At 35.7% G+C, this 18,688-nt stretch overlaps 1 protein-coding gene across 4 annotated transcripts in view; it reads right to left on the reverse strand.

The window, feature by feature from the left end:
- SGCG (sarcoglycan gamma) overlaps positions 1 to 18,688 on the reverse strand; it is a 104,851-nt gene that overhangs the window by 15,780 nt on the left and 70,383 nt on the right. For all 4 annotated transcript variants that reach the window (XM_054653997.2, XM_054653998.2, XM_054653989.2 and 1 more), the window contains 2 exons: positions 9,996 to 10,115; positions 4,201 to 4,273 (listed from right to left, as the gene is read on the reverse strand). In XM_054653997.2, the coding sequence (XP_054509972.2) occupies positions 4,201 to 4,273; positions 9,996 to 10,115 (193 nt within the window). The remainder of the gene's footprint in view (positions 1 to 4,200; positions 4,274 to 9,995; positions 10,116 to 18,688) is intronic.

Consider the following 18,688-nt stretch of genomic DNA (forward strand, 5'->3'; position numbering starts at 1 on the left):
GGATACAAAAATTTAGGAGGAATACAGGAATAGACTAAATAATATTCTAAGCTGCTTTAAGTTATCAGAAAATTATGTTAGCATCAGACTGGAAAAATGTCTAAAATTAGGCACCAGTTTTCACAGAGAATATTATTTGATTACAGGGAATTTAAAAAGGTATGTGTGTTGGCATGAAACTCAGGATAATATCAGAGGAGGCTATTTCCAGTGCTTAACATGGAACCTGGGGAAAAGATGGCTTTTAGGGAACTGTTATAAATGTCTCTGTCTACAGCATCTACTTCCAGTAGTTGCTGTTACAGATTTTTGACCTACATTTTAGGTCACAAGGTATGTGTCTGAACATGAGCTTTCCTAATTCTGTTTAAATTCAGGTTTTTCTGGGAAGGAAGACGTTAAATCTCTGTTTTCCATTAAATCTTTGCTGTGATCCAGTTCTAGGTGTCAGCTAAATAAATTCTTAGGAAGCACCAGGAGACCTGACTGAGGCAAGGTGCCAAATACATACCAAAGTCCAAGGCCTCACAAAGAGCCATGGAAAAGGCTAAAAAATAGCTTGGCAGGAATAAAGAGCTGGATCACAGCAATCACTGACATATTTCTGTTCTCACTATGACAATTGGCTGTTTTCAACCAGGTGCCTCCTCAATGGTATTTGTCAGGGAAGGATATTTCCTGGATATATCCAAACCTCCCTGGTGACTCTCAACACGTCTTTGAGATGTCTGTTGGATGCTTCTTACATGCCCCGTTCTTAAAGGCCCCGTTTTTAGGTGTCCACCTGGTCCTAAAGTCTTAACAAATTTTGTAAATGAAAACCGTGGATCTTACTTAGATATAGGAAGTCCATTAAAGGAATTAAAAAGTAGGCAATGCTATTTTAAACTTAGGAAAGCTACAATCTTGAAATGTAGGTTTTGTTGTTTTAATTCTTCCTACCAGTTGGAAGTGCGAGCACATCTCTTTTTCTTTATGAGTGAGTCAAAAATTCTATCTTTTGGACTGAAAAGGACTCTATAATTTTCCTTCAAATTGCAAATGAAAAGACAGTCACTGACCACAGTATAATTGCACTGCTCTATCTCAATAAGTTAGCTATAAAAAGACACGTTTGTTCTAACACACACATCTCTTTGTTTCCAAAAAAGCAGTCTATCTTGAAATTCGGCATTTGGACAAGAAAGCCAGCAGAATGTGTAATTCAGAGGCCATTTGTGTCAGCTTTGTTTGAAATCCTACTCTAAATCTGAATGACAGAGAAAGAATGTGGCCCCCATTCATATGACACCGAGCTGAAAAATTACGAGCATTAACAGCTTTCCAGTCATCTCCTTGAAATCTGCAACTCCATTTGTAGTGGATAGGGTTTCTCAAAACACTATTCCCCACATCTAATGCTTCAGACCATGGCATTTTGTAACACATTCATCCAGCATATCACATTCACATGGCATAGCACAACCACTGAAGGAAAAACAAAGGAAAAATAGCAGAAGATTAATAGATGGTGAAAGTGTGGAGATAAGGCTGAAGGTAAGCAAATATATTAACTATAACTCTGTGCTCACTACGCTAATCTGGAAAGGAAGCATCTTCAAATCTGAAATAGGAAAGTCATACCTAAAATTGCATTTTAAATTTTCATATTGAAGTACTTTTCAGTGGGTAGGTACCTGTATTTAACTGTGTGGAATGAAACAGAGTATTTGTGAAGCATTATATAAATTTTTTTGGTAAATTTGTCTGAACTCCTTCACAACAGAATGCATGAATTTTGCTTATGCTGACATTTAAGGTTACCCTTGAAAGTAACCTTTTTCCAGCTTGACAAAATGGTCTTCTCTGCCTACATCTTCATTTACCATCTGCACTGCAGACCAGTACATTTCCTTCTTAAACCTTCCCAGAATCCCTTCATGAAAAAATGAAATCATTGCCATCTCTGCTTTCAAACTTGACACTGATTATGACAGAAAAAGAAAATAAATTAAAGGATTGAGGTATCCTGAACTTCTATGGGTAAAGGCCTACCAGGAGAGGAGAGAAAAGAGGGATATTTTACAAGGGCATGTAGTGATAGAGCAAGGAGGAAAGACTTAGATTAGATACTGGGAAAAAATTCTTTGCTGTGAGCATAATAGGGCACTGGAATAGGATGCCCAGAGAAGCTGTGGATGGTGGAGGTGTCCAAGGCCAGGCTGGGTGGGACTCTGAGCAACTTGGTCTGGTGGGAGGTGCCCATGGCAGGAAGGGTTGGACCTTGATGATCTTTAAGGTCCCTTCCAGCCCAAGCTATTCTATGCTGACACAAGTCCATAGTGCATGCATTGCACAGCCTAATGCCCACAAAATCAGTTTTCTTAGGGTTAAGCTAACTCAGTTTCTAGTACAGGTGTTTAGCATCTCTGGATTCCTGTCAAATACAGTCACAAGTGTGTCAGTGGCCATGTCACTAGTTCCCTGACATCACAATAATTACTAGCAAACTTCTGTTAATTCTGGAGAAGTCTGTACTTCCCCCTACTTTAACTTAATCAAAGACAGAACTGAGTGGGATTTTATGTATTACATTTGAGCTCTGCTAACAAATAGCAACATTCCAGATCAAAATAGTTGTTTATAGTTGACATGGTAAGAAACACTAAAGAGGTAAGCTGTGAGGTAAATTCATTCATGGAGGAGAACTTTAGGAACACTTTGAATTAAGCTCAGTGTTTTCCTTCCTACTGTTATCCTATTTGAAAAAGAGGCAGAAAAATTATACTAACAATAGTTGTATATAGTCAGGAACATTGCAACTGTTGTTAAACAAAAGTGCAAATAAGAACTTATAATGTAACAGTTTATAACTAATGTAGAATAAAACTATATTAATCCTATTAAAATATTAATTGATTTTGAATTTGAAGCAACGTAACAACCATAGAAAATAATACATACATATCCAATCAAAATTTGCAGAGAGCTTCTTGATTTTGCAATTAAGAAATTTGATTTCCTACTTCACTGAAGTTGAGATAATCACAGAAAATGTCAAATTTACAACATAATGAATCCACTTCCTACAAAACCAGACAATGTACGCTTAAAATGCAGAATATTGGTCAAAGTCTCTCACATCCAAATTCTACCGTAAGAGAAGAAACACATTTTTGAAAGTGGACATCAATATGTTAAAAATTATGCCTTGAAATCATACTGTCTTCAAATGCAAGCACAAGATAAAGTAAATCTTAAATATAAATGAGATAATCAAAATAATTATCTTAACAATCTCTCTCTCATTTGTCGTTCTCAATTTGAAAATTCAATCAACAAGATACAGACAGTGTTTTTGAAAGCATTCATCAGCCTCCACTACTCTCTAGTAGTTATCCCTATTAGAGAGGAAAACTAAAAAGAGAAATTATGACAAAAAAGTAGCAAACTGCCAAGGTATGAAAGGACAGAAATACAATTGTTAAAGACATCCTCTTTCATTTCTAACCTTTCTTTGAACTGGCATATAAATGAAAGGTAACATGTTCATGAAGAGAATATAATTTGACTTTAATACCTCATCATAACCAGCACATTATAAACTAATTTGGGATACTCAAAGTTAAATAGAATAATGCACAAAAAAAGCCTATCCTTGAATTAAGGAGCTCTGAAACATACAAAGTACTTAATTATGATTTTCTCAGCCCAAACTGCTTTTTAGTAATTTTTAATGGATTTTTTCTTGATTTCACTTCTTTTCCCTATCATCTCTGAGATTGCCCCAACCAATTTTTAATTCTCTTCATACATTAGAGCTTCATGCATTTCCAAACTTTTCTTCTTTGTCTGCTACCTCAGATACTAGTTTTCAAAAATCTGAATCTAATTACAGGTTGATGAACTACTACAGACAAGCAACTTATATTGTAACTAAGTAGAAAAAGTCATATTTCAAAGTCTTTCAAAACTGCAGAATAGAAGTTCACAGAAAATCTTTCCACAGGGGTTTTAAATATATTTGCCATCAGCAACAAACAATTCATAGTATAATTCAAAATTGCAGAACAATATATATGATTTTCCTACAAAACAGTAACTTGTCACAAAAACCAGAAAAAAAGTTATTAGCAATTCTGTTGAAAATCATGTGTTCAAAAAATGTGAATATTTATAGCAAATAACATTTACTTCTTAGATTTATGTATAAATTCTTACCTAAGCTGTTTAAAAGCTTCTGCTTTCACAAGTGGTGTTTCTACAGAATGTTCAAAAAGTGCCCCTTCAGGTCCTGCAAAAAAAACCAAAAGACGAAAAACATTGTAATGTAATAGCTCAAATATAACACAAAAATAGCAAGAGTGGCTTTTTTAATATGGCCATTTCGATGCTGGACATCAAGAGAACACATGTTAAGAATTAAAAGACAATTGAAATACAGCTATGTTATTACCATTGCAGTATTGGTTGGACAAATACAATATAGAAGTAATGTAAATGTACAGCTTTAAATTATTAAAATGGTCTGAAGACAGATAAATTTTAAACTACTTACAGAAATAAAATAAATAAATAAGATTTATACAATGTAACTTTCAATACAGTTACTAGAGATAATTAAACCCATACAAAATCTTTGCAAATGCTACAATCCTAAATAATCATATTTATTTTAGACTGCTCCATGCATATGACAATTTCTGTCATATAGCTTCATCAAAGATTTTCCCCTATTTACAGGCAGACTTGCTGAATATGAAATGGTGTTTCTGCAAGCAAGATGTTAATGACAATGGGATCAGATAGTTTACACCTTGATATATGTGTAGTTTCATTCCAAAGAGGAAGAAACAGCGGGCACCCAGCCTCACCAGGAGCCTGCTCAGGTCTCTGTTGGACCTGAAAATCTTCCAAGGACCTCGATTTCTGCTCTCCTGAGTATTAGCATTATTTCAGTGTCACCAACCCGGTGACCACCTTCCACCTAAGCTCCACTAGGATCAGGAAATCAGCTGACGTAGAACAAAAGCCCCTCAGCAACAGAGGCAGCTCAAAAAAAGCAGCTGAACACCACCACCTACAGCAAGGGTGGAGCCTCTCAACTTCTGTTCCTTGGCTTTTTGAGTGTACTCATCAAAAATGGAGAGGTCTTAGGTTGAGAGATCTTCTCTGGCTTTGAGGATTCATATACCTGAGCATACTGAGGTGAATATGTAGCAAGGCAATATATTTTAATAGTTAGGATATTAGTCAAGGTGGCTTGTCTGGCTGCTCTTTATGCCATTACTCTCTGGAAAGAATTCTGAGCTGTAGAAATCCCTATGTTAGGGATTTGGGCTCTGTCTAGACAGAGAATGGCAATGGAGGATTAAAAGGTATGGGGTAGATTGTATAAATGTGGTATTAGATTCTATTAAATGTGGTATAAAGGGAAAAAGAGAATTAAAAATTGGTTGGGGCAACCTCAGAGAGCATGGTAAAAAGAAAAGAAGTGAAATCAAGAAAAAACATTAAAATTAATACATTGCTGAGCCAACTGATAGGAAGACTGTCTCTTCATGAGGATTGCAGGAAAATTCTCAGGATGTCCTGAGAAGGCATAAAATGTGCCACTTTTTGAAAAGAGTTTTAGCTGAAATCCCGATTTCCTAGAATGAAATCTCCTTGGATGGAAGAGAAGAACACAAGAATTACCATATTAAATCACTTCACCACTTTGAGCAATCATTGATTTACTAAGCTTGAATTTAAATTTTATTTAGCTGTTGATACTCTTATAAATTTAAATAGATTAATTTTTCTGTAAATTACAAACTGGCATGAATATAATACTGGAAAATATAAAATTTATTAATTCAGACAGAGCATTAACCCTGCTTCATTAACATTTCAGTTCGCGTTCATTAACATTAAGAATATTCTGCAGCTTACGGAATTAAAAATGTTTATCAGAAAATGCTAATTTGATACAACTAAGATATTTTGCAGGGATATACTGATACGTCAAAAGTGCAGATGTGGCACCTGGGGACAAGATTTAGTGGTAGACTTAGCAGTGTTGGGTTAATGGTTCAGCTTGGTGATCTCAAGAGTTCTTTTCCAATATAAATGATTCTATGATCCCATGATTCTATAAAGCAAGGAAGTGGTTACAGAGATAGTATCAGTTTCATGGAAATAGGGGCTAATGGAAGAAAGAGAACAGGAAACATCAGTGTTAATGTTCTGGGCACTGGCCAGATGGTGCAAAATGGAATGAAAAGCTTATTTCTATATTCTAGAGCTGTCACCTCTAAGCACAAATAAAACCTTGACTTTAATGTGAGTAAAACTTCTTCATCAAACAGCATTAAGTTTTAACAGTATGCCACTAAAAGAAAAAAATCTCAGGGCAACCTTTTTTGGAAAATGGTCCTAAATTGATTTTCTGTCTTCATTTCCTAGTTTAACTGTGATATGACTATTACTATATTTACTATTTTTTAGGCTACTGTTTATTAAGATATTGTAATTTATTCTTAAATACACAAGAACAAGATACTAATTTTCTCCATGACAGGATTGAAGCCAGCAAGATTCATTAACACCCCACGCACCCTATCAAGCAAGGACCATTTGCCTTCTCAAAGCCTAACAGAATGTTTACTCATACCCTCAAATTGCCTCCTACTTAACTTACCTTCTGAGCAGAAGTGTTTAAATTAAACACTCACTGTCACATTGCACTTCAGCATTAGCTACGCAAACTGAAATCCTTTGCACAGAACAGTGCAAATACTCCAGGGGATTTTTATAAAAGACAAACAAGCAGAAGGGCAAGTAGTAAACTGGAGAAAGGGTGACAGAAATATGCTTCTCCGCAAAAAAACTGATCCTCTCTGCCCTGCCAGCTTTCCTGTAAGGAAAAAAAGCGTAGGTGTGGCACCTGGGGATGTGATTTAGAGGTGAACATAGCAGTGTTAGGTTTATGGCGGGATGTTAGAGATCTTCTCTAACCTTTAAAATTCTATGTTTCTATGAGCCTGCCATGACGACTTCATAGAACCAGTCAATACAGTTACAAGGTGGTTTCACTGTCACCAGTGCCAGCTGAATGTACAAAACCTTCCCAGAACAAAACATAGACGTTAAGTACTGCCACAGCAACATAATAAATGCCTGCAAAATACAGGTCCTTACTGAAATAATATTGAAGAGGATGCAGTTTTTGTCCATGCTCCTTCAGGAGCAGTAATTTTCACAAAGGGCTAAACTCAGCTTCAGTTTCATATACACTGAGATGTGTCTGTGATGTAGATGTCACAGATGAGCCAAAGGCAGTGTTTCTTTGCCTCCTCCTATGTCCTTACTGTCATCTGGGACACCCTTGTGTGGCCTGCCTGGCCTCCAGCTGCCACAATCACAGGAAGCATCTCCTGGAGATAAAGTGATACCATGTGGTGTCTCACACAGCCCAGGGTGTTTCACACGCAGCTGGATGTCAATGTTTGAGCATGTGAGCTCAGCCTCTATCCACTCTCCTCCAAGGGAGATGACAAGCCCTGGAGCCCTCCCCAAAGGGGAGAAGAGCATTTGGTGGGCACAAGAGCTCTGCCCGGGACTGGTGCCGGCATCTCTCTGTGCTCCAGGGAAGCGTGACCACCCAGACCTGCCAGTGACCTGTCGCAGACATCTTTTATGAAAAATCTTTTCTTAGGATTTTTCCTTGTGAGAAGCTGCAGTTTCAGCAACCAAAAGTAAACAATGGTTATCTGCTGCTGTGGAATGCAACAGGTAGACCTGTGATTGGTCTCCTGTGGATGTTTGGATTTACTGACCACTCATGGCAGAGCTGGCTCTTGCTCTGTCTGAGACACAGATCTTTGTTATTCATTCTTTTCTATTCTTAGCTTAGCTAGCTTCTGAAGAAACTTTTTCCTTTCTTTTTAGTATAGTCTAATGTAACATATATCATAAAATAATAAATCAAGCCTTCTGATCATGGAGTCAACATTCTCGTCTCTTCTTCATCCTGAAAACTCTTGTGACCACAGTCACAGTGACCCTGTGGGGTATCGGAGGCACGTTCCTGGTTGAGGCTTTTCCCAGGCATTTGTTCTTCTTTGATTTGCACTGTTCTATTCTACACAGGGGCCAGAGAATGTCTGATTGAAATAGTATGAGTTGAAACATACTAATTGTAGGAAAATGACAGATGTTGGGTTGGACTATATTACTCTTAGACATTTACCTTTGTCTTGAAATATCATAAATCATACACATTTGCTCTCTGCTATATTATATTTTAGTTGAAAACTGTCAGGTTTTCTAAAAATCATTACTGAGCTTTTCATCATTCACATAAATAAGGAGAAGTAAAATCAAATAGTTCACTACACAGTACATAAAAAACTGAAAAATGTTCTTTGTGTATTTTAAGCCAATGATTATCTGTTTTTCATGGTATGAACTTTTCAAAATTTATTTCACATTGATCTTATTCTCTATCTAAGATGTTTAAAAATAGTCTCAGTATATATTAGTGTTACTAATTTATCATTCATGCTAATAGTATCATTAAAATCACAATAATTTCTCCTTCATGCTAATAGTATCATTTAAATCACAATTTTAATAAATTAATTTGAAGCAAAGTAGGCATGAATCTCCTCTCACTTACATTAATTTTACACTGAAATAACCTCACTGACTAATGTATTTGCTTTTGAATTTTACTACAGTGTAAAAAAAAACCAGGCAATGTGTCTTAGTACAATATCTGCTGAAGTAAATAATTATTAATGCACTGTAAAGATTAATATTGGATGAGTGAGTCATTAATATTAGCATAACAATTTCAACTCGTGTATGAATGATTTTTACTTACTTTGAGCAGAGACAGACCTTTTCCAAATCAGTTAACAATTATGCAGTTTTTCATATCTTTGTTAAACACGCTTTTCTATTAAAGTTTAGCATCCCTTGGGCAAACAATAATTATTTGATATGGTTTCCTGGTTAAACAAAGTTGTAATTTCAATTAGGTTAAAAAGTAAAAAACCTTAAGATAAGACCCTCTGGCGTAAACAAAATTTATTAACACAATTATTATAACTTAACTTTGGCTTTGAAACACTAATTGTATAGTTACTACCATATTTATAGTTTTGACAGTGAAATAATATGAATCTATTCATTGAAATGAAGACCTCAAGATTCCAGAGGACCAGTAATTAGGGAAGGCCAAACATGACAGTTGCAATCAGGTAAAAAAATATTAAAAACTTAATTGAAAAGAAATTACAGAATAATTTCAATATTTCCTTTGATGGATTCTTCTGCTCAAAAAGAGAAATCACACCTTGATGTATCTATTTTAACACCACCTAGAAAATGAAGGTTGACTTTATCAGGTTGTATGAAAGGAAGTAGCTTTTCATGTGATAACTTTGACATATTACTTTGTAAATGAGTACTTCAGTGATTTGAAGAAACAGCCTAAGACAAACTTTTCTCTTGACAGGTGACATTTAAGATATACTACAAATATCTTCCTGTGACATATGTGCTACTCACAGAACAGAAATACAGTAGCTTTCACTTTGAAAGATAAAACCGTATAAAAATATCAGAGAGATATTTCTCTCCCCTAAAGTTTTTACAGATCAGACTCATTACTACTCAGAATGGAATATCTAGAATTTTTTCAGCTTCAGACAGCGTGCACTGGAAACATTAAATAATTCATAAAAAGATGGACCACTACAGTTCCAGCTATTAACGGCTTTAAAATAAAACACACACATATTTACACATTTTATAAAATATTTACACATTATATATATATATACACACATATATATATATATAAATTTCTTGCTGATTAGAAAAAGGTCAGATTATCTTCATATTTCTGTTTCCTAATGAGGTAAAACAAGAACTTGCATTCACACATAATAACATATTTAAAAATGCCATTCTTATTGTGCCTTTCATATGAGTGTTATCTGAGCATTTTTTAAACCATTACAAACCTGTGACTCGCAGCTTATCTGTGCCAATTACAACTTCATTTTCATCCACTGTAAAAAGTGGCTTTCCATCCTTTGAGTTGATCTGAAATTGCTGACTGTGGAATTCTACCATTTTAGGACCTGCAAAACACAGTAGAATAATGGAATAATTTCATCATTTTTCTTCAATTTTATATATAAATTATTAATTTTAATTGGTGTGTTCACAATGTAGTGACTTATTTAAGTACACTGAAGGGCATGAAGCACTCAGATATTCTAAGGATAGTGAACTTGTAAGTTCTGAAATTGTTTAAGTCTATTTACATGATATAATTTGTTGTTCAAAACCATGTCTTGGAGTCTTCCTTTGTAGTTGGGTTTCCAGGGAATCTAGAAAATCCCACACAAATTGATCCAGACTAACATTTATGTCCTTGGTGTTGAAACTGCTTTGATCAAATGAATCTATCTTTTTTTTTCTTTTTTCTTTCTTTTTTTTTTTTTTTGAAACAGAAACTAATTATCAAAATCTTTGCAGCATCATCCCTTTTCATTAGGGAGACTCAAATGCTTTAAAATAACAAACATCCCATGTAAGAGCAGGACCTCAGCTTTTCCTAACAGATGCCAGTTTGGCTCCACTTATCTAACAAATGCTACTGATCATGTTTTTAAGGGTTTCAAGAAACTAAGAGAATATTTGCAATTGATTCTGGTACTCCAAAAATGAAAATAATATGAGCAAGACAGTCTGTGCATACTTCCAGATCCTAAATTCACTAAAACATCCTGTTCTACAGTATTGGCTTGGTAAGCAGATAAAAATCAAATCATTAATATTCCCTGTTCTAACAACCTGATCAATTAAAATTCACACCACATTGAGCCTGAATATCTATTACACAGAGTTGTCATCATAAATCTATATTCAGAATTAAAATTACAGAGAATGGTCAAAGCAGTTAAGACTCCTTTTCAGCAATTTTAAATAAATTTATTTCACAGACTATCCACAGGACTGAGAGGCACTGAACTGCTTCCTTCCCATTAAGAACCTGTTTTCCCATGTCTGCTCCCATAAATGTTAAATATATTTCAGGTAGTAATTCTCAAAAGAAATGGGATTTTTTTTTAGCTTTTATGTTAAAGGGGCATTAAATACATGAGGCATTTCACAAAATCTGGTTGGTAGCTGGTATGAGAGAACCACACCATGAGGCTCCATACATACTGCTTATTGCTTCACTCAGCAGATGTAAAACATTGATTTTAACTGTCCACCAAACACAAAGAAAGAGTTAGAGAAGCCATAATGTCCTAAATGAGGGCAACAATTTCAAGAATACTGATTCTACCTGAAAATAATGAGGATAGAGGGCTGAGCTCTGCATTACGTTATGCTCTGCGGCAAATGTGCACCCAAACACAACCTTATGGACCCCAATATGGCTCTTCTCTAAAGCTGTTCTGAAGCCCAAGACTTTATCTCTGAGAAGTATGTTGCAAAAAGTGAGATCAGAAAATATCTTTGTCAAGAGAAAATGCCTTAAACAGTATTTTTAAAAAATTTTTTACAGCAAAAGAAATAGTTCCGGGTAAGTGAGGCAGGGATGGATCCCTGTCAATGGTTTTCTAGAGAATCTTGGTTAAGGTTTTATTAAGGTCCCTTCCAACCTGAGCAATTTTATGATTTAGTGATTGATTGTTCCTGTTTGTGCCCAGCAACAATAATGAAACTGGCCTTTTATGTAGTGTAGCTAGATCCTTGGTGTTTTCAAACAAATCAAAGGCCTGAGTAAAATGGATATTATCAACTTTACCAGTGCTCCAGGGGCTGGTCCCTCATCCTTCCCATTCATCCAACCCCATGATTTTAAAAGTTAGCTTAACTAAGGAAAAACTCTGCAGGCGGTGTGAGAGCACTTACTGAACATTTTGTATGTTCCAAAGGTACTTCAACTTGTCTCTCTTTGGAACTCTAACTCATGACCGTGCCCATGCTGGATTTGCATTCAGACTGTTTGATCCTGGACCTTGCACACTTGAATAAATCTTTAAGAAGAATCTTTAGGTCCGCAGTTTTCTTAACACAAGTGCCCCACTAATGTGAGACAAGGACTGTCCTATAGATAATCTTCAATATCAGAGAATGGTATGAATAATAATTGATGTATTTTGAATCTTAAGAAGGAATGCTAGGGTAAACAAAATTGAAGCATATGTTTTATTCATGCTAGAGATGAGATATCTCAGGGTTTCAAAAAGAAATAATAGACTTTTACATAAATGGGAAAAAGTTTATGTAATGAAAAGGAGCAACTAATTTCTCTTAATGGTATTCCACAATACACACAAACTAGCTATATTGCAATAACACTAACTGTATCATAATCCCAGTGAGATTAATTTTCAACTCACAAACAGCAGCCAAACTCAGTATCTGAAAGTGTAATCTACTAATGCCTAAATGGGTTTTGTTTACCACTCTAGCGTATTAACTACATATAAATCAACTAATACTATATAATCATATTTGCTGATAAAATCCTATGATTAAAAATGCAACCTGACTGAATGCAGGTTATAGATAATATTTGTTTTCTGCTTGCTGTGAGATGTGTCACATGAATTTCCAGGTCAATGGGTTATTCTTGCTAATCAGGCTGATTATTGCCTATTGTTTCTGTGTGTTTCCTCCTTTAATGTGCAGTCCTGAAGCAGACCTTGTAAGTGATCTTCACATCACATACTCTTGACACTGAGGATGCTGCTTTAAATGGTGAACTTTTTTTTTACCAAAAAGAAACTGACATGTTGCTAAACAGTCTTCATTTTCATTTGTTCTCACTCTTTACTTCCCTAGAGACTTTCCGGGGAAGGAAGCTCTTGTTTAGTGACTCCATTTCAGTTGAAAAGCGTTTTAATAAACTGTCTTCTACTGCTACACAACCTTTGAATTCCAGGCCAATACAAATATAGATGTACCAGACAGCAAAGGATCTTCTGTCAAAAACAGGGCCAGCCATAAAATAAATATCTGCAAATGCTTAATGCCAATGAAATCTGAGGAGTCTGAAATTTGAAGAGTCTGCCTACATGTTACCAGCAGGCAGACTCTTCAAATAGTTCTGCCAATTACTAAGCATTTTTAGTGTCTTTAGATCTTTCAGAAGAAAAGGCTTTCCAACATTGGATTTACTTCTATCATTAAGTAATTTAATATCTTTTATTTTCTTGCTCTCTTTTCTTATCTGCCATTTCTAATTAACCTATGGCTGTCAGCTACTCTGTATGTTTTGCTCTTCTCCTACCACCTAGAATCATTGAAGTATTGGGTATAAACCAAAATCCAGACTGCTCTTTGATATTCCTATGCAATTTCCTTTTCCAGTTAATTTTTATTAAACTAAAGCACCTTACTTAAAATAAGATCTCATTAAAAGTGTATTAAAAATGTAATACTCCTACAGATTCAGTTCTCATTCCATGTATGATAGAATACAAGACCAATAAATGTAAAGTCCTTACTTTCAGAAACATAAAGTTAGGTATATTTTCATATGGAAAGGTATGGTATTTCATTAGAACAAAGGTATTACTTCAGGGAATGTGCACATTGCACATACACATTTTCTGTCTGTAACATACATCTCTCATAGGTTTGAACAACAACTCTAATACATTAATAGAACACTTGCTGCTCCTGTTTCCCCTTTTTCTCTCAGTTCTCCTTTTATGCAATGGATGAAACAATTATGTCCTCTCAGATCAAAGTAGAAGTGCCTTACTGTCACCACTGTTTACATTTTGTTGTGATCTATGATTGAACACAGGTCTAGAGATCTTAAAAAATTTTCTCACAGGCTTAATGAATCCAAATTTTGTTGCATGAAGAACTTCACAGGAAAAGCTGAAATATACAGTCCTCAGACATATAAGGTGAAAAGTAAAATACTAAAGGAGATGAGGCATGATAATATGAAATATCCTGTATGCAGAGAGGATAGCTGATCTCTCATTCCTAAGTAGTACTTTACTTTATCGTCTGTATAATGGATATTCTTCTTCTTCTTTTCCTTTTTTTAAAAAAAAGAAATCCATGAGTGTATTTTCATAAGGTCAACTCATGCACTGTGTTTCAGCAGTATTCTAAGCCTACCTACTGGATCTGGGCAGAGGACAGTGTGAGAGGATCAGCTGAACAGATGGAGCATGATTCATTTCACAACATTAATTTCACAACTGCTGTCTAGTACCATTATACATTCTTTTGTGTTCTCTGCCTGGCCTTCAGCTTATTTCAGATGTCGTAGAGTGTCTAGGATTTCTATATCAGACCAGAAAGTCTGACATGGGGTCTGTACGCAATGTGAGCCCTTCCAGCATGTCAGGTGAAGACTGGGCAAGATGGAATCACAGAAGAATGCAAGCCAGAGGTCACCTCTCTGTGTCCTACCTCCTAACTACAGCAGGGTCAGCTCAGTTGGAAGTTAGATAAAGGTGCTCAGGGTCTTGTCCAGATGAAGTTTTAATATCTCTGAGGAAGGGGATTTATCAGACTCCCTGAGCAATCTGTTCCCATGGTTAACCATGGAACAGTGGTGAGTCTCACCCACCCCTTCTATCCAGTTGCATTTTGCCTCTCTGCAAACCATGACCATTGCCTTTTGCCCTCTTGCTGTGCACCTCAAGTCTGGATTCATGCTAGCGATTGGACAGCAGGAAATGGCCTCAACCAAGAGAGCTTCAGGTTTGATATTAGGAAAAAGTTTCTCCACTAAAAGAGTGGTTAAACCTAGGAACAAGCTACCCAGGGAAGTGGATTCAGAAGTGTTGAAAAAATGAGTAGATGTGGCACTTTCTGATATGCTTTAGTTGGCATGGTGGTATTTGGTCAAAGGTTGGACTTGACCTTGGAGGTCTTTTTCAACTTTAATGATTCTATGATTTACTTTGTCTCTAGCCCTCCTAGTATCAGGTGCCCATTAGAAGTTCTCCTTAAGCCTTCTCTTCTTGCAGGTTAAACAAACACAATCTCTTCAGACTCTTACACTTCATGTGCTTCCACTCCCTGGCCATCAGAGCAGCTCCCTGGATGGCTCACAGCTCCATCCCACTGGAGAGGGTCTACAGTATTCCAGCTGCAGCCTCCGCCTCCCACACGAGGAATGGTGCAGCCCAGTGTGCTCCTAGTGGTCATTGCCACAAGGCTACACTGCAGGTACATGTTCAAGCTGTCCATCAGGACTGGGGGTGTCTTCTGCACACCTGCTGCACAAAGACAGGGGTGTGGCTCCTCCTTTGGGCAGTAGCTGCCATCAAGGTTCAAAACTGCTGTTGCATTTGAAGTGACTAGGATTTTAGATATACTTAATTATCCAAATTCTATCTTAGATTATAGTCTCAGTAAATTTCAGCTACTTTAAGCTGACCTTTACGAATTCATCTAGCATTAACCACTGCCAAAAATTCAATTATTTTTGGTGCAGAAACTATCCTCATCTTTAGCAGTAACTATTACTTTCCAATTACCACCCAATTACTTATGTTAATGATTGTTGTACCACTGAAAAAAAAGTATATTTGGGATTAGAAATTTATTGAAATTGTTAAAATTGAGAAGGTTATAAAATCTTTAATATTTCCCCTTTTTTCACTTATTTTGAATTATTTCCTCCCATTGGAATAAAGAGACAATGAAGCTACTCAGATGAGTAATTGCTCTCTGATGAGAGACAAGTACCCCCAAATGGTTATTTTCCAAATAAAAAATGGCTTCCCAAATACTAGTGGGTTTTTTCTAGAGCCCAACTCTGTAGAATTATGTCGTCTTCTAGACTAAGTGAGAAGAAAAGTGACAGCACAGGATTCAAGTCCCCTGGGCCAGGTTAAATTTTCCCTTAATGTGATGCTGTCCTGTTTAACAAGTTGGCAATGCACTTTATCATAGAATCATAGAATGGTCTGGGTTGGAAGGGACTTTAATGCATGTGTAGTTTCAACCCCCTGAAATGGGAAGGGGCACCTTCCACTAGATCAGGTTTCTCAAAGCTCCATCCAAGCCTGGCCCTGAACATTTCCAGGGATGGAGCAGCTACAGTTTCTCTGGGCATGCTGTTCAAGTGCCCCTCCACCCTCACATTAACTATCTTATTAACTCCTAGAGAATGTTTTAATTCTGGCTTAAGGCAGTCTGTCTGTCTGTGAACATCATCGTGAATTTCTTCACAAAGATTATCATATCTGGGGACAGGGTGCGCATATCTTGCTATGGTAAGCACCTTACTCTATATGGTATTTAGACCATCAATGGTGTTATTTTTCAGAAGAGGATACTTTTCCTTTGAGGCTAAGTATTAAACTGCAGTTTGATTTGCTTAACTAGGTCTCATTTAAACATATCTTGATTACTTCTCACTGTTTTCTGCTATTTGTTTTAATTCTTTTCAACATGATATACATTCAAGTACTCAATGGTCTCACCAAAAACTAAAAGCATTTGCATTTAACGCATATTCTCTTAAAAAGGAGAATTGGTGAAAAGGTCTGTAGAATGTTTTAGCAGCCACCTGTCAATTCTCTAAAACTTATCCATCTAACCAAATTTTACTTTTACATAAACTAGCATGTATGTCTTTATATGATCAGATTCACTGATAGCTAAAATTCTTATACTTTAGGAAGTAAACATTCCTACTTTAATCCCCTTTGAATAAATACTCTAAATTCTTGATCATAGAAATTCTTAATCACCTCAAAAATACTTCAGTGAATTTTGAGATTTATCCTTCAATTAATTGCTCCTATGTTGTATCTTCCTTTCTTATAGCCCAGCTGGACACCAATTAAAGTTGTGCAAATAATCATCTTGCAGACAAAGATCTTCAAGGAATACGGTCTGCCTTTTATCTTAGAGATAAGAAAACTTATTTGGACAAAAATGGGATTTTTAATGAAAGACTTCTGGGAAAAATAAAGAAGGAAAAGCTAAATGATTTTACAATGTCATTAAGTTTATGAAACTGGCTTCGGGGTTTTCCCTGTGAAAACAAGATCAAACTCTTCTTAGAGTCATCATGCTTCCTTAGCACTGTTTTCTTCCTCCTATGCCTCTTATGAAAAACTACCATCACTTGAAAAGAAATATTAAAATGCTGATAAGAAACCCCTACATGATTTGACTTTGGAAAGCAGTAGTTTTCTAAATGGCAATTATCAGTGCTAAAGCAATGCATGAGGTACTGACCCTGATCTGTTTCCTCAGAATGTTGTTCCAGTCTGAAAAAAGAGATAGCACAAATACTCTCATTGTAACAGCTGTTCAGGTTAATGTTATAGTCTCTAAGCAGAATTTTGACTGTAATTCTGTTTTCACACTGCATAAGCCATTTTGACTTTCACCATATTTCCATGCTTTCTGAGTGAAGCTGATTTCATGCTTAACAATGCAGAACAGCTTCACAGTCCAACTATCTAAATAAATTCCTACAAGCTTTAGACACTTTAAACTGAACCCCTGACCTAAACTACTGATGTTACTATTACTTGGTGTAAAAAATTGAACTAGGACGAGGATCAGCAACCCATTCTACTGGAATCTGCTCTCACAAAACTTTCATGACTTTGGAAACCTTTTTTCTTTTTTTAAAAAAGTTTTAATTTTTTTTTTTCCTAAATTTTCTCCTGAAAAAGACATATTACAAGGAGAATTTAGGATCTTCTATAGGTTGAAACCTCCTTACATAATCCTTTAAAGCCAGATATCTTAAAAATCTGGTCCTACTTTTCAGCAGAGACTGTTGCAAACATGCTGCTCTTATTGACTTACTATCCATGACTGAACCAGAACTGCAAAAGCTGACTGTATTATTTTCATCTGCTGATAAGCTGTACATAGAAGTTTATGTTTACTTAGGTAAAACATAATTTACTATTTGATACCAATGTTGCTGTTAAAGATTTCATAATTCACTATACAGTCTAAATGCTTCTTTTATACATAATATATTTATCACCAATCAATATTGAAAAAGTTTGACAAATTTTTTGCACTAAGTTGATTTATTATTGCTCTGGATATAAAATCAAAAGTGCTGCATTGCTCTTTTATTCTAGGATTGAATAAGGCTTTGAAGTGGTTAAGAACAGAAATCTTGGAAATTGTAATTAGCACTTTTGTGGATTACCAAAGAAAGTTCTAGATATTTCAGTTTTGAAAGTTGATAAGCAAGCTGTAACAATGACACTTGAATTGTATGAATGATTTTAAGGAGAGGAGCTATTCTAATGAAAATATTTACTATCTGTTTTGTACACACTGTTGCCTTGCATATAAGCAACTCTCTCCACAACTTTCTTAATTCCCTATGACTATCAAGCCTGTACATTCCCAGAACTATGCTTTGCTTAGATTCCTTCCTTGCTGCCTGTTGGCCAATATCCTTCTGAGTCCCATTTCTCCTAGAAATATTAACAAAGCGATCACTTCGCTTAAATAAAATCTTATTTCCTTTTATGCCTTGTTTTGTTCCTGTTTGTTTATTTGTAAAAAGTAATTAAAACAAAATGGGTGTTTTTGTCATCCAGGGAGCCACTGAAGTAAAAAAAAAATCGAGTAAAGAATGTAATTGGTCTTTTTTTCTTTAATTATGGTCTCTATTATTTTGAAATTATTATTTCCCTGGCAAGCACTTCTTGAAGTATTTGCATTT

This window comes from Agelaius phoeniceus, chromosome 2, assembly GCF_051311805.1.
Source record: "Agelaius phoeniceus isolate bAgePho1 chromosome 2, bAgePho1.hap1, whole genome shotgun sequence".
Classification (NCBI taxonomy): domain Eukaryota; kingdom Metazoa; phylum Chordata; class Aves; order Passeriformes; family Icteridae; genus Agelaius; species Agelaius phoeniceus.